The 17442-nt window shown below is 36.6% G+C and overlaps 3 protein-coding genes across 4 annotated transcripts; 2 read left to right on the top strand and 1 right to left on the bottom strand.

Moving 5' to 3' along the window:
- Positions 1-6213: 6213 nt before the first annotated feature.
- LOC141608470 (homocysteine S-methyltransferase 2-like) lies at positions 6214-9711 on the top strand. The gene is made up of 7 exons (XM_074427821.1): positions 6214-6597; positions 7087-7143; positions 7493-7719; positions 8153-8282; positions 8406-8609; positions 8719-8790; positions 9207-9711. The coding sequence occupies exons 1-7, from the start codon at positions 6430-6432 to the stop codon at positions 9351-9353; spliced, it is 1005 nt and encodes a 334-aa protein (XP_074283922.1). The 5' UTR covers positions 6214-6429; the 3' UTR covers positions 9354-9711.
- A 1319-nt stretch (positions 9712-11030) lies between these two features.
- Positions 11031-12465, top strand: LOC141608464 (CST complex subunit STN1). The gene has a single exon (XM_074427816.1). It carries the CDS (start codon positions 11140-11142, stop codon positions 11653-11655), a length of 516 nt encoding a protein of 171 aa, XP_074283917.1. The 5' UTR covers positions 11031-11139; the 3' UTR covers positions 11656-12465.
- Positions 12466-13489: 1024 nt separating this feature from the next.
- On the bottom strand, positions 13490-16487 carry LOC141608455 (uncharacterized). Of its 2 annotated transcripts, none has more exons than XM_074427810.1 (3): positions 16288-16487; positions 14800-14934; positions 13490-14066 (listed from the first exon to the last, which is right to left on the bottom strand). In XM_074427810.1, the coding sequence occupies exons 2-3, from the start codon at positions 14921-14923 to the stop codon at positions 13669-13671; spliced, it is 522 nt and encodes a 173-aa protein (XP_074283911.1). In that variant the 5' UTR covers positions 14924-14934; positions 16288-16487; the 3' UTR covers positions 13490-13668. The 2 variants fall into 2 exon arrangements, with proteins under 2 accessions (XP_074283911.1, XP_074283913.1); XM_074427812.1 differs by having other exon boundaries at positions 14800-14927; positions 16288-16459.
- Positions 16488-17442: the final 955 nt, after the last annotated feature.

Here is a 17442-nt window from a genome sequence, read left to right as displayed (position 1 = left end):
GAGTCGAGCATCACTAATCGTAAACTTAGTTCATCTCGTTTCGTCAAACATGTTAGTCTGAGGGTGTAAATCTCTCTTTTATTTATTGTTCTTTATTATTGTAATCATATTGTAAGATTTATGTCGAGAATACAATTACAACCGATTTCTAAAACCCTTTGTTTAAACCCTTTTTACGGATTAACAGGAGACAGACGTCGAGAAGGGACGCAGCAACTGTTGCGCCTCTTGGAAAGGACGCAGCACTTGCTGTGCCTTTTCCTGAGGTTGCCGCCGTTCTTGCTTCTCTTCTTCTTCATTCGTCTTCTGTTGGTTTCGTCCTTTTGTTTTCTTTCGCCTTTGTTTGTTCTTATTTCGTTCACATGATAATTTAGCATATTGTTCATCATCATTAACATATAATTTATCATTAATTCCCGACTCAAATCCCAAATAACCAATATTTGCGGGTTTTCATCATTAAAGTCAATCCGTGTTGTAGAGATTCGATTCATTCATATTGAGTTTCTGGAATTCGATCTTTGATATATTCTTACCTGTTGATTATCATATTCATCATTAGTCCATTATTAATTCATCATATTTAACCTAATTAATTTGTTTAGTTTTTAATTTGTTAATTAATCTCTCTTTAATCTTGTAATTAATTCATATTAATCGGTTTCATCCATGTTTTATCGCTTTCATGACCGCTAATCACATGTAAATAATCTATTAATCACTTCCATCCAAGTAAATAACATTAATCAAGCATTAAATTAACCAACGAACGTTAACGACTTGCAATTCCGGCTTCACAACCAGAACTGAGCCAAGGAACGGACGCAGCAACTGTTGCGCCTCTTCCAAGGGACGCAGCTCTGCTGCGCCTGTTCCTGGTTGATTTCTGTCTCTGAACTCCCGTGTTGCTTTGACCTATTTTACTAATTACGTATTAATTAACTATTATCCGTATTATCACCCTAATTTCTGTTCGTTAATTCCTTTGTTCTTTCTTTCTCAAATTATCCGTTTTAAAAGTATTTTCGACATAAATAAATTAATCCGATGTAATTATTGTATTTTGTTATTGTATTTCTTTTATTGTATTGCTTGTATGCCTTCACATGTAATCAATTTAAATCTCTACTTCGACCCAATTGTATGATAAATTACTTGTTCACCGACTTAGTTAATTCTCGCATGTTAGGATTAAAATGTTGGATGTTGCATTGCATGCATGTAATCGACAATATATCGAGTATAGACAATTTCCCTAATCATTAGTAGAGGCCGCTATCGAGGCGGGCGGGATTAGGTGTTCGATCAAAAGAGCTTCCTAATACGTACCCTCACCCCTTACTCCAGATCTCTGTGAACATCCGTGTTCATTGGCATCCACGAGAGTCATTCTAGACATAGAATGCTAAGGGTAACGAGTTCTTGGTGTTCATGTCACTACTTTGTGTCTTGACATGGCACGAGGTATTCGAACGGTTTCCAATTTTCCACAATAAATTGGTGGCGACTCCCAAATGCAAATGCTTGTTCACCCCCAAGCGCCCCCGTGGGCCCATTGTCCACAAGTTTGCATTTTCTTTTTGTAGAAATCCGGGGGTGCCACAGGGGTGGTAGGATCGGATCGTAGGATCGCATCGAGGGATCGTAAGATCTTACAAATAGTTTGAATAAACAAGTTAATGTAAACAATTTGGTATAATTTGTGATATATAATGTTAAAATTTTATTTAATTACATGAAAGTCTTAATAATTATATTAATATATTACACATACCTTTACTTTAGATTTGTAAGTACTGAAGAACAACAAACTCACAAATTTGTAATACAAATAAGTCTTTTACGATCCTGGGAGATCCTGCCAACGATCCTACACTATCTTGTACGATCCTATGTGATCCTACCCAATCCTGAACTATCTTGTACCGAGCCTACCACCAAAACGATCCTACGACGATTTGAATCATTTTCCACTTTTTGGATCGAAGGATTGTACGATCCTACGATCAGGATCGCGATTTTAACAACAATGATCGGAACCCCTTCCTTACCTTGGCCGGGAGGCGCATGGCCGCCACTAGGTGGAACAAAAATGGCGAGCTCAAGCAACAAGGCTGAACCCGGTTTTCGACCTACCCAAAATTTGAGGTCCAAGGCCCCAACAACGGCGGCCTAAGTCATGCAACCACCGGTCAATATGATAACTTGGGAGAGTATTGAACATTTTTGTCTCGGAAGTTATGTCCTAAAACTTATCATCTCAAAAGTTAGCTTAAGAACACTTCCAAGCTATCAATTGGTGCGGTTTCAAAAGAGCAAGTACAATGTCGCTTTCAACCTTCCTCTGATATAAAATAAGCACGAGTTTTACCAAATTGATGTAAAACTAGAACAACTTTTATGGTAGTTTTAGATTAATAAAAACGCAGCGGAATTAAAATGTTTTGGTGTTTTTGTATGAAATATGCACGAAAAATAAAGGAATATGAATTTGTTGTGAAAATCTCGCAAGACCTCTCAACTAAAACTAGGATATGACGTGAAAAACTCTCCTCCCTCGCAAGGAACTCGAAACTGAACACGAATCGCACTCAACCTCGCAAGGATGAATGTGTATTATCTCACCCTCACAAGAACGAAATAATAAATCTAATAACTCGCAAGCAATTAGAACTAACAAGAAACTCTTGTATTAACTCTCAAACTTCATTGAATAAAACTGATTACAAAGCCTCTTATTTATACTAATACAATTACCATAAACTAGCTAAGACATAATATGGAAACTACCTTATTCAGGATTAGGAAAGTAAGTAAACTCTCCTACACTAATTAGGAAATGATAACAAACTTATTCGATTTAGGAAGTTAACAATAAGACTCAATTTAGGAAACTAATCTTGATATCAATTCCATCCGAGCTTCCATCTTGCAAACATGTTGAATGTCTGCATCATTTTTTGTTCGCGTGTAATCTGGACAGCTCAACTTAAAATGATCATATCTCCTTTGGTACTTATCCAAATAAGGCGTATGACCACTTGTTGGAAAGTAACATCATGTACTTTCATCTCCAAGTGAAATCACATCAAAACTAGGCATATTTTATGAGATATTTAGCTTTAAATGCAAGTGAACGAATTTTAAATATCAAGAGTGGCTTGAGCTTGCGTTTTGAACATGTACCCATGTCCCTCCTGTATCATCCTCTTTTGATCAAGTGAGCTCTATGGATTCTTTGGACAGTCATTTGGGTCGTAATATCAGCATACACGGTCCTCTTGCTATCCCAAGGAGTCCCCTCTATAATTAAATAAGCAAGAGCAAGCAAACAAGGATGGTTGTCTTATTAGCTCATCTAATTTATGCTTTTTACTTTATGCTTTATCATTTTCAGATTTTTAAGGATTTGTAAGGCCTTTTGGCCGTTTTTTCTGTCTCATTTTGGCAGGCCCTTTGTGGCCCTTGGATGTAATTTGGATGGTTAAGATTGTCGCTTTTGTCTATATAAACCAAGCAAACCTAATGACAACATTGAGATTTGAGTTGAATTAAAAATATGAGTTTGAAAACTGAGTTTTCTACTTCCTTTCTTCTTGCTTAGTGCGGAAAACTCTCCATTTGTTTAGTTCTTTGGGGCAGAATTTAGTCCTTGCTTCGTGATCTTTGACGAGATTCCTAGCTCGTCTAAGTCATATCCTTTTCATTTTGGTTCATATCAGTCACTTTAAACAGTTCAATTGAGTGTGTAATTCGTGCCATTTACACCACAAATTCTTGAGCATTGCGTTTTAGTCCAAATTGGTACCAAGAGCCAGGTTATAACACAATTCCATCTTGTGTTAGTCTTGGGAAAAGCCTTTCTTGCGAGTTCATTATACCCTAACTACAACAAAAACACAAAAAACAACCATGAGTGAAGAGAGGCTTGCCATAATTGAACAACAAGTGACCCAACTTTCGGAAAAATGCGACGTGATGCTGGATTCCTTCAACACCAAAATGGCTAACATTCCAACACCACCACAAGGACGACCACCACACCGTGGCAGGGGTAGGGGTCGTGCTTTTATTGGAAGTGGTCAAGGTGTCCATGAAGAGGAGGCTTATTCAGATTCGGGGGACTCCATGGCGGGGCATTTCAAGGAGAGCACAATAAGGACTTAAAGGTAGAAATTCCTGATTTTTATGGTAGCTTAAATCCCGAAGATTTGTTAGATTGGTTTAGGACCATTGAAAGAGTCTTTGAGTTTAAAGGTTATTCGGATAACAAAGCTTTTAAAGTTGCAATCTTGAAAATCAAAGGCTATATATGCTTCCCTTTGCTATGAGAACCTAAAAAATCAGAGAAGAAGGGATGGTAAATAACCCATTAAGTCTTGGTTAAAATTGAAAAAGAAGCTTAAGGAAAAGTTTGTGCCTAGAGACTACACTCAAGACATGTTCATTAGACTCATTCAACTTAAACAAGACCAACAACCTATTGAGTCCTATCATAGAGACTTTGAACAACTCACCTTGCAATGTGAAATCAATGAGAAACCGAACAAAAGATTGCTAGGTTTGTTGAGGGGTTGGATGTTAAGATTGCTAGTATAGTCCGAATGCATCAAGGGTTATCCTTTGATGAGGCCGTGAATTTGGCAATGAGGGTTGAGAAATTGGGCAAGGGGAAAGCCACCACCACAAAACCACCCGCCAAAACAGCCCCCTACCAACCCCCAACCAAAATCAAAATTGATAAACCCACTTCCCAAACCAAAACCCCCACTCTTGACAAAGGCAAAGCACCCACAATCTCACTTAAAAACACCACAACCCTTAAAAAATGCTACCAATGCCAAGGTTTTGGTCACTTTGCTAAAAAATGTCCAACTAAGAGAGCCCTTAGTAGCTTTGAGGTGGTTCATTGGGGTGAGGATGAGATTCTTGTTTGTGATGATGATGAGGGAGAAAAGGAGCAAGAGGAGACTGAAATGGTTGAGCCGGATTCGGGTTTGAGTTTGGTTACTTGGAGAGTGATGCATACCTAACCCCAACCATTGAAAATGGACCAAAGACAACAACTCTTTAGATCTAGGTGCACCATTAAGAGAAGGGTTTGCAATCTCATCATTGATGCTGGGAGTTGTACCAATGTGGCTTCTAGTACTCTCATTAAGAAAGATTAACAACAACAATTATCACATAATTTAACTAGTCAAGATTATTAAGACAAGTAATTAACAAACTTAATAAAGGATTAACAAGAGATTAAAGAGAGAGAGATTAAGAAATATACAAACTAATTAAGCAATAGATGAACAATAGATGAAGAAAAATAAAATAGAAATCCATGAATAGATGAAAATCTTGTCACCAAATCTTCAATAAACCCAATGAATTCCAAGTACAAAACAAAAATAACAACTAATTTGAAGAGTAATTATGGCAAGATTAAACTGATTATTGAAGATTAAGTTAATCTAATATAGATTTTAGGGATGAGATCTGATAACATGAGATTGGATCCTTAATTTAATTACAAAGAAGGGTATTTATAGTGATTACAAGAATAGGGTTGGGGAGTTAGAAAAGATCATGGTCTCAAGGTCATCTTAAGCGAGATGGTCTCATCTCGACCGAGATGTAGCCCTTGACACTGATCTCGTGCTCGAGATCAACTCTTTTCAGCTCTTCTGTGCTTTTTCTGCCCTTCATATCGTTGGAGACCATTATTCCATCTCGCTAGAGATGGATGGTATGTCCTCCGATTGATCACTAGTGCAGGTGCCTTGCGCTAGGTCCTTGAATAATCGATATTCGCTTGCCAATCATCTATATTGTCAAATTGCCTCCAAATAAGCTCGAATCGGTGTTAAAACCGCTCTAATCGGCTCCTTTCCTACAAAACCGATCAAAAAACCTAAGATAGCAAATAGGAAGCAATTGACATTAAGTGTGATCTTAATTAGCGCAATTGGTATGGAAAACGGAGTTAATTAGAGGGTAAAAAGTGCTTAAAATAGAACCACATCAGTTTTCCTCTTCTGTTTTTGACATTATCAGGTCCGATTACTTTATCGTATTATTTCATTTTTTGACTATTAAGTTTAGTTTCCACCATATCTGATTAATTATTAATTTTATTATTAAGTCAAACGTATCAAAGTAAATATTACTTTTATTTTGATTGATATTAAACTTAATAATTGGCTGGTCATCAATTTAATCAGGTCTTTATCAAGTTGGGTTCGGTTCGCAAAATTCTCTAGTTCTGTCAGGTCGGATTTGCTCGGGTTTGGGCCAGGTCTCTCGGATCGGGTGAGATTTGCCAACACTAGTCTAGGGAAAAGCGTATATTGGTGGAGGCCGAGTGATTTGACATTATTGACTGAGCAATAACAGGAAAGTAGGCATACAAATAAGAGAGTTGTGGAGAAGACAAAGATGTCGTGGTCGTCGAGGTCGATAGTGGTTGATATACTGGAGAATGGGGAGGGAGTAGGGGTGGTGGACGGGGGACTTGCAACGGAGCTAGAACATCACGGCGCCGATCTCAACGATCCACTATGGAGCGCTAAATGTCTCCTCACTTCTCCTAACCTCATTCGCCAGGTCTTTTTTTCAATTCCAATTTCTTGAAAAACTTTTTACTACTATGAGTGTATTATTCTGCCTCTTTTTGGACTTATTTCACTTGTTATTCTAGTATTTATCTAAAATGATTATCATTGTCGACTTTCAATTGCCCAAATGATTTTTTCATTGCTCATAGAACGTACTCCCTCCGTCCAAGTCGACAATACCTATCAAATGAACGAGACACCCTAGAATGGAATAGTCAAACAAATGATCGGGATGGAAGAAGTACTTTTTTAAAGAGAATGAAACATTTTCCAATATTTGATGGAAAAGGCCATTTAGGTAGCCAGGTAAGTTTATGATAGAAAGGGGAAATGAGTTATTTATCCATTTTACTCTTTTTAGGACTTTGGGTCCTGAAAACCACATTATTGTGCAATTTAGAGTAAACTTCAATAGATCACTCCAGTTTTGATAAGGCGCTCTGTGAATTCTCATGTGTTTTTCATTATTTTGTTGCAGGTTCACATTGATTACCTGGAAGCTGGTGCTGATATTATAATCTCCGCTTCGTATCAGGTGGGTTTCCTTTGCTCTTGCATTTGCAAAAACTCCAAAGCTGAAGGCACTAGCTCCTATACCATTTTCCAGTAGACAACATCTGCATATCCATTTCTAATAGAGGCGTAGAGCAGATGACTTGCTATTCTTTAACTTTGGATTATGATCGTATAAATTAAATGGCTCAATTGTCTGGCTACCAAAGTACTAATAGCGTCCTGTGAAGTAGCAATATATCAATGCAATTTTAGACGTGCTTTTGTTATGAGTACAACTAGTTCCTTGCCATAGGCGGGAAGCCTTTGAAGCATTAGGATAATTATTAAAGCTGCAAAATTCTGAAAATGCTTTGTGTTGCTTCTGGTAGGCGACAATTCAAGGTTTTAGGGCCAAAGGCTTATCACAAGAAGAAAGTGAAGCCTTGCTTAAGAAAAGTGTTGATATTGCCTGTGAGGCACGGAATCTTTATTACGAAACATGTAGCAAAGCTTCATTAGAGGATGCTGGAAGCAAGATCTTAAAATGTCGCCCTATATTGGTTGCTGCATCCGTGGGTAGCTATGGTGCTTATTTGGCAGATGGTTCTGAGTATAGGTAACCCAAATTTGTCTTTCTGTCATTTTTTTTGCTCCGCATTAATCTAATGTTGATCACTTGTTATTCTACTCATCCGGAAAGGTTTTGTGGATATAATCCATAGTACAAGGTATTAATTAACTTACAGAGTATTATATTATCCTATTACTTTTAGCATATCTGTGTTACTTTGCTGGATGTAGTCCTTACTATTTTGACAGACATGTCTCAGATTACATATAGATGTTGGTTCTCTATGTATTTTTGTTTTTCTATACTTGAGGCATGCTTGTTACTTTCGTGAAGATTTAAATTGCATTACTTGCACTCTACACCTTTACTTCCACGTTCAAAACATTTGCACAAATGTTTTAGTGCTACAATACAAGTTTTATTTGAATAATTTGAACAATGGTTGAATTACTGCACCTTTTACCATGGATGTTTTCAGTGGAAAGTATGGTGATACGGTGACACTCGATATCCTGAAAGATTTTCATCGACGAAGAGTTCAGGTTCTGGCTGAATCAGGTGCTGACTTGATTGCATTTGAAACAATTCCAAATAAACTAGAAGCTCAGGTATAGTTAAAGATCCCAGGGCTATGCTCCATTTTTATTTTCATCTCAAACATGATTTTATGGTTAGCTTTATGTTTTTATATATATGATGAGGCTCACTGGTTGGTTGTCTTCTACATTCAGGCTTACGCTGAACTTCTTGATGAGGAAAGTATAAAGATTCCAGCATGGTTCTCTTTTAATTCGAAGGATGGTGAGAATGTGGTAAGTGGTGATTCCTTACTTGAATGTGTGTCAATCGCAGAGGCAAGCGAGAAGGTTATCGCTGTGGGGATCAATTGCACCCCTCCCAGATTCATTACTGGACTAATATTGTCTATCAAAATGGTCAGTTTTCGTTATGTACATCAATGGAGTTATAGGAAACCAATTTTATTCACTTCTTTTAGTTCAAATTTTAAAAAGATGGTGGAAACATTCAAATTGTTTGTTTTAGGTGACAACGAAGCCTATTGTCATATATCCAAACAGTGGTGAGATGTATGATCCCACCATCAAGGAATGGGTGGTGAGTTGCTGGCTTTCTTCTATTTCTTTTATAAAAATTTTGTCGGCTAAATGAGTATGATGACAAATATTCTCGTATTATGAACTTAAAACAGTTAACTATGAGCCAAGTCTTGTTCCAGTGGCTTTATTGCATTCTGGATTCATGAATGATATTTTTGTAAGCAATTTGTGCCTGTAAGATTGTATAAATTTCGATGTTGTAGGAATTATCCTTTTGAGATGGTGATTTTCATGAAATTATTCTTAGATTCTTATAAATCATAGTAGTAAATTACTATGTTATGTCATTCTGAAGCTCAGGAGTGAACATGAATACACTTCAAAGATTTTCCTGGAAAAGAAGACTAAAAAAGATTTAATATTTTAGAAATGTGTAAAGAATCTTTAGTGACTGACACGATGCGCATGTTGCAGCAAAATACAGGGGTATCAGATGAAGATTTTGTTTCGCAAGTAAATAATTGGTGGAAAGCAGGGGCTTCTCTGTTTGGTGGCTGTTGTCGAACTACTCCAAAGACTATCAGAGGCATTTACAAGACGCTCTCTGAGAGGTCAGTATGAGGAGACATTCACACGATGGAGATGTATGCGGATGACTATGTATTCAGATTTCAGATCATTAAAACTTCAACCAGAAATGTTGGCAGAGCTACTAATGTAGGGGAGTATACATACACTTGTAGACATAACTCTTATGCACGTTTTTTTTTATCGACTAGGCTTATCCCTATCATAAACTGAATGAATCTCCTACGTGACACTGAAGACAAATGAATGGCTGGCTAGACGGTAGACCACTAGACCCTGTCCTAGCTTTGAAGTTTTGTATATCTCTGACCTTTCAAACGAACTTATAACATGTATGTACTTTTTTACTAGTCATTTGATTTGATGCAGTTCTCGGAATTTGCATTTTGTACCCCAAAGAAACCACCTCGTTGGGTGTTACCGTGTTGTAGTATACGTCCCAATGATGAGAACCATTGAGACAACGGTTTTGTAAATCTTAAAAACAACTTTCCTTTTTGCCTAAGTGGTGCACTTATATCCTAGTACTAGTTTTGAGCTCAAATTTATGCTTCTATAGTAAGGCTTAAACATATTTTTCGATCTTGAAAACATGCTATGATCAAATACCATCACCTCTTGTTGAGAAGGCTTCTGCTATATAAATTTGAATATTCTCAACTACTAGCAACTAATGAAAGAGTGAATATACTTGCCAAATTGAACAAGATTTTATTCTTTTCGGTTTAATTTCAACTCTCACTCTTTACAACTTAATTCAGCTCATTTCAGTTTAATTTCAACTTTCACTCTTTACAACTTATTCAGCTCATTTCAGTTTAATTTCCGCTCTCACTCGTTCAGTTGACTCTAACCAAAAACAACCGGGCTTAAGTTTAAGGTTGTCGAATCTATAAGACTATGTTTATAGGTAGGTCTAACGCAGACTAGGTCTTGAATAAAGACAAAATAATTAAAAAAGAAAAAAAGAAAAATAAAAGTAGCAAGTAAACCTGATTTGCCAAAAGCGTTTCATACGGTCTATTCAGGACCTGTTGGAACTAAATGAAGGACCTGATCTTTAATCCACGTGGTAACAAATCATTAGGGAGGGGGAGTTTTAATTTGATAGACAAACGAATTTGTTTTCATTTTTTTTTTTTCAAATTTCACACATAAAATGGAAAATATAATATTACAAAAATTCATAATTTTTCATGATCTACAATTAGAGACCACATTCGATACACTTTAGAGATCGTTTTACTAATATTTTTGTTTACACCAATAATCTTCAATAAATAAAAATAAAATTTTAAAAGTCTAAACTTAAACATATATTAAAAATATTAATTCTAAACTGCACAAAAAATAAAGGAAAATGAGTTAGCGCCACCCGGTAGCGCCCAATCTCGACGCCGCCCTCTCACATGCAATAAGTGGGGGTCCCAATAGTAATGAGTACATCACAAACATGTGATGAGGGACCACAATAATATAGGGTGCATATAAGAAGGTGACGCCGAGATTGGGCGTCACCCGGTGGCGCCGTATCATTATCCATAAATAAATTAGTCAACAAATAAATTATTTTAATTATTTTTTTATGTTGGTTAAAGTAGGTTAAGCTATGGCCTTGATAAAACAACAAAATCAAGAATTAGATCTTGTAAGCAGGTTAAGAAGTATATATATTAGTATTTTAATACAGGAACTAGCTTGTAGGATGTTTAAAGTTCATTCAGAATATACAACAGCTTTCCCGCCCCTCAACAACACTTGTTGGCATCTTCAAATCAACCCAAAGGAAAAACAAAATCCAGAAATTAAAATCGTAAAGATGAATCAAAACTCACTCTTAAACATCAACGTAAAGCTCTTAGCTTTCGACATTACCTCGTTAACCCACCGCACCTCAATCCCCTCCTCATCTGACCAGACCACCTTCTACCGCAAAGGAATTCGAATCTCCCGGGTCGAAGTTGCGGGCGTCGTCGTAACCAAAGTCCTCAAACCCGACAAATTTATCCGGTTCACCATCGATGACGGCACTGGCTGTATCCAATGCATCCTGTGGCTTAACCACTTGACTTCCCCGTACTTTTCTCGGCGATGCCCTTCAGATGTTCGATGTATTGCCCAAATGGCTAACCTTTTTTCAACCCGGCTTCAACTTGGGCAGTTTGTCAAGGTTCGTGGACGGGTTTCTGGGTTCCGGGGTTCCGTCCAGGTTACTGTGGATGATGTTGTGGCGGAGAGGGACCCCAATTCGGAGATTTTGCATTGGTTGGATTGTGTTAAGTTGGCTAGAAAATGTTCTCCTCTCTTGTTGACGGGGGACTTGCAACGCCGCTAAATGTCTACTAGTTCAGATAACTCGCTATTCTTTGACCTTTGAATGTCATAGAATAAAGTGAAAATGGCTCAATTGTCTTTGCTACCAAGTACTAATATAGTACTCCTCTTTTCTTGGTCCACGTGTCATTTAGTAATTGGCTCTCTCCTCTTTTCTTGGTCATTGTGCCAAAATCAAAGGACAACAAATGACCGGGACGGAGGGAGTAATAGTGTTATGGGTCAAGTAGCAATAGATCAATGCACAATTTTAGACACGCTTTTGTCGAGAGTAAAACTAGTTCCCTGCCATAGATGGGAGCGTTTGAAGCATTAGGATAGGATAATTATTAAAGCCACAAGAAATGCTTTCTGTTGCATGTGGTAGGGCGACGATTCAAGGATTTAGGGCCAAAGGCTTTTCACAAGAAAAAAATGAAGCATTGCTTACGAATACTGTTGATATTGCCTGTGAGGCACGTGATCTGTATTATGAGACATGAATAGCAAAGCTTCATTAGAGGATGTTGGAGCAAGATCTTAAAATGTCGCCCTATTTTTGTTGCTGCCAAATTTGTTTTTCTGTCGTTTTGGTTTGCTCTGCATTTTTGTTTTATGTATACCTTAGGTTGATTTCCTATTACTTTGTACTCTGTATTAGCTTATTATACTATCCTATAAATATTATTATGTCACTGTGGTGGATTACATATACGGAGTATCTGTGGATTACTATTAGCATATGGTTGTTACTTTGGTGGATAACAATGTAGTCCTTACAATATTGACGGACATGTCTCAGATCACATATATCTGTAAATTCTCTATGCCATTTTGTTTTTCTGAACTAGCGGCATGCTCGTTATTTTCTTGAAGATTTAAATCACATTGCTTCCACCACGGATGAATTATATTTTCTTATTATGAACTTAAAACAGTTAGCTATGAGCCAAGTCCTGTTCCAGTGGGTTTATTGCATTCCGGATTCATGAATGGTCTTTTTGTTAGCAATTTTTACCTTTCAGATTGTATAAATTTTTTATGTTGTAGAAATTATGTAGTGTTCAATGCTCAATTTGAATCTCAGGAGTAATTATAAAGTTATGCTACATAAATTTATATGAATGAGATCATTCTTAGATTCTTATAAACCACAGTAATAAGTTGCTATGCGAGCTCATTTTGAATCTCAGGAGTACACGGGTATCAGAGGAAGATTTTGGTTCTCAAGTCAGTGATTGATGGAAAGCAGGGGGTTCTCTGTTTGGCGGCTGTTGTCGAACTACTTCAAAACTATTAGAGGCATTTACAAGAAGCTCTCTGAGAGGTCAGTATGAGGAGGCATTAACGCGAAGCTATTGAGATGTTTGTGGGAAATAAAAGATTGGGGAAGAACTTTGGGATAACTATCAGAGTTCAGATCGTTGAACTGGAAATGTTGGCAGAGCTACTTGTGTTCATTGTTCGGATCAATAAAGCTTCAACAAACCAGAAATGTTAGCAGAGCGTGGGTGTTTGTGATTTGCATCTAATGTAGGAGAATATACACGTTTCTTTAACTGATGAAGTGTATCCTTATCAAAAGCTTGACAATTTCCTTGCAACTTTACAATCTCGTGTAACTATCACTTACTTTTCAAACTAGCTTTATAAGCTGCATGTACTTTTGTATTACTAGTCATCTCATCCATTTCTGCTTGTAATTTGCATTTTGTAGTTTGTACCACACAAAAACCTCCTCGTTGGGCAACTGGGCGTTGCAGGATATGAGTAAGGCTATAGTTATTGAACGTCTTGCCTCATCTATGATAACTGTTGGGACAACTCTTAAACATATTTTCTCGATTTGCAGAACATGCTAAACACCAACCCATGTTGAGATGGCCACTGCTATATCAATCTGAAGTTCAAGAAGTTCGAAATAATGAAAGAGTTGATACAAGGACACCAAAAAGTTTGGCAAATTGGGATAATTTGTACACAATTGTCTACACTCTATAGAGCTTCTTCATTCAGAGTTTAGAGGGTTTTTACTTCAGCTATCAAAGCCAGAATATACACCATTATCTCTCAACATTCTCTTTTCTTCTTCAACATAATTTTTCCCCCTACTAGTTTGGCCGAGATCCCTCTTCCGTTTCTCCTTCTGGGCAAAACTCTTCTTCTCCTTTTGAGTTATTGCAGTAGCCAGCTCTTCACCATCTGCAATTGCAGCTCTCGTTTTCTGGCGCTCTCTGTAAGATTCTTCCGTGTCTTGATCACCGGTCTTGTCCTTGCCAGTACCCGTCTTTTCCTTGCCAGTAGACCATGACCAATCTCGATTCTCCCCCACTTTTGGTGGAGGCACCTTGAGGACAGATAAGCCCCCTTTATAACCGTGTCGTTTCAAAGCTTCATAATCAATTCCTCCACCTTTACGTTTCATTGATTTGACTGCAAATAGGAGATTAAAAGATACAATGAATTGCTTCAATAATTCGTCACATTTACCATCCTCTCAGAAGAGTTGCTTGAAGAGCTCATCGCTTGGATTATTAACTAATGAACAACCAACTAACATGGTGCTTACTCCTTACAGCCACTACAGTCTAAGAATCTACAAATGTATTCATTTGTAAATATTAAAGAACAATGTTCAACAATTACCCATTTCATATCTAATAGAGTTATGGACTCACTACGATTTGGTTCCATATTATGATGGCATTAAAAAATTTAGCCGAGTCAACTAGTTGCGCTTCATTTAACTCTAAAGTAAGTCATTCAGCACAATGTTAGATGCAATTTTCAATGTGTCATTATAAGCATCTCTAAGGTATCAAACGAGTGGTAAGATTGCATGCATCTAAGCTCCCTACAACACCATCTATGGTAGCGTTTGAGACGAGGTAATTGTTGATGTTGTCGTACAAAGACTATGAAAATTAAATAGTTCTCCATATGAGAACAAAACGAAACCTCTTTGTTCTTTGCAAAACACAACAAACGTTCAGTTAGGGGCATGGGGGGAGCTACCTAATAGCAATGGGTACCACTCGGTTCAAATATGAGATCTTAGCAACCATATCTAACTACAAGAAGAAAGTTTGCTACCCCAGAATTTCATTTCTCGCTCCGCCCCTTAACTAGAGGGGATAAGAGTTGAAAACTACATCAACTATAGTACCTTCAGATGGTCTTCGAGCTGACTTTTCAGCTCCATCCTCGGCTTCTGATCCGGAACTATTTGATGATGATTCATCTGAGGATGAGTCATCCTCTTTGTCACTCCATGGCATTGGCCTTTTCATGGTTCTGCAAACTAGGAAAACCATCACAAGTGAGAGTGAAAACATAAATGTACATGATACACATCAATAAATCGAGCGAGGAGGAAACCGCTCATATTGTAACATAATAAACCTAAAATATCATGTAACAGAAAATAGAAGAGTCTTTTGGAAAAACTTAAGCTTGCCAAATTAAGAAACATTTACTCTGACAACACAGCATCAAAGATCCCCACAAAACTTCTAGCTTATTTTCATTTTATAAACATCACCAATTTTGTATTTATTTATTGAGAAAATTGTTGATTACAGCCTTTTAAAAATCACTTTTTCAAAATTACAGCCTTATAAAATTTTTTTTGAAAATTACATCCAAAATATTACTTTTCTTCTAAAATTGCACCAACTTGAGGTTTTTGGTGAATTTTGATGATGTTTTTATGATGTACCCTTTATTATTTGAGAGCCTACTTACCCAGATTTCTTACCTCTCCTTAACACAAACCAATTAATCACCCCAAACATCATAAAAACATCATCAAAATTCACCGAAAACCTCAAGTTGGTGCAATTTTAGAAGAAAAGTAATATTTTGGATGTAATTTTCAAAAAAAAATTTATAAGGCTGTAATTTTCAAAAAGTGATTTTTAAAAGGCTGTAATCAACAATTTTCTCTTATTTATTTTACTTTTGGTGAAAGGAGTCACAAGGCCATTACAGTTGTGGGGGTGGGGTATTCATGTTGCCCTGATTCTCAAATCTCAACCACTGAGACAAGACCTCACTAGTACAAACGCGCGATTCGCAAGTCTCCAACACGTCTCTCAGTTTTCTGTTCACGTTTTGCCCAAGCTCACAACCTCAAACCTTTTGGTGAAACCAACGTTAGTAATTCAATATTTGGCCTATATTTAGGTATCCAAACCCACAGGAATGCAAGAGTCATCTACTCCACAAAGAGAAGCACTAATTTCCAGGAGTTATTTGCCTGTTGCTCGTCTAAGCTCGAATAATCGCCAACTAGCCTAGATAGTCCATTTTGGCAATACCAATTTTTGGAAATAAGTCAAGCATACCAAACTCATACGCTTACTCGTTTATAACGGTAAAAACAAAACAAAAAAGAAAGATCTAGAAAGCTTAATTATTGATTTACCCTTATCCTAATTTGGTGGTCCGTATAATAATGTGACGTTTCATCGAAGATACTAGATTAAACTAATAGCCTGATATACAATTTAGAAACCAACTATAAACAAATTAATAAGAATGGCGATTTCGGTATTACAAATCCAATGCAAAATAAATTATATGATAGTAATAATAATACAAAAAGAGGGGAGGAATGATTATATACAATCGAGACGAAAGTAATGAAGAATACCTGAGATAAGAGAAACAGCGTGGCTGATTATACTGGGAGGATGAAATCACGATTTAGGGTTTTCACTTTTCGTGTTTTCTCTGCGATTGGAAGCTCTCGACTTTTGTACTATCACTTAATAGATCCTACAATCAGTTGGTTTTTTCCCTTTTCCTTTTTTTCCCCTTGGTTTTTTAAAATAAGTAGTTTTATATATAAAAAATATGACAAAATGAATTGTAGGAAGAAAGTTAGAGAGAAACGGGGACATAACCGTATATTATTCCATTATGAGAGATATATATACAAATACAATAAGTACAGAATTTCCATAAGATAATATACTCTAAAATATTCTAAGATATGGACATCCATGTAATATTATATTATAATATTTCTTCTTCATAACACTCCCCCTTGGATGTCCATCACTGAAGAAGATGTATCGTTAAAACCTTTCCATGGAAAACCAGTGGGACAAAACCATGGCTAAGGAAAAAGAGTACAGCGCATGCTACTCTTCCTGGTGATTACATAACTTGATAAATCTTGAAATAATCCATGATTTGACATAACTTCTCGATCGTTAAAGTAGTACTACCCATTGTAGTTAATAAATTTGAATCTTCGGTCAATAGAAATCCATGACAACTTCGATATCATATTTCTTTGAGAACTCAGAGTCTGGATATAATTATTTCATAATAACTCTTGGATCTTCATTTCAAATAATACCTCTATAATTATGATAGAGTTTCCGCAATAGATGATATATAACATTATATAATCCTAAACAAATTGTCATCTCAACAACCATGATGACATGACTATAGCGTAATAATGCGCTTATAGTACTACCTCGTTAAAAACCTTGTTAGGAAAAACCCATTGAGACAAAAAAAACCTAGTCGAAGGGAAAAAGAGTGTAGCTATCATTCCTAAATTCAGTGTCTTAATGAGAATCAATCCGATCATTATTGAATAATTCATCCAATACCTTTAAGCGATTTTCTTTGCTAAACCATATATGTATGGATTGACATTTTTCATCGTAGATTTCCACTACATTATTCTAGTCGTTATGGTAATTTGGACCATAAACTAATTTCACATGTTTAGCAAAAAGCTCATTCAAATCTAATTTCCAATGTGCTCAAACTTCAAGTTGAGACAATA

The sequence above is a fragment of the Silene latifolia genome, chromosome 1, assembly GCF_048544455.1.
Source record: "Silene latifolia isolate original U9 population chromosome 1, ASM4854445v1, whole genome shotgun sequence".
NCBI lineage: Eukaryota > Viridiplantae > Streptophyta > Magnoliopsida > Caryophyllales > Caryophyllaceae > Silene > Silene latifolia.
Note: the sequence above shows the minus strand (reverse complement) of the source record. Positions and strands in the feature narration are given on the sequence as shown.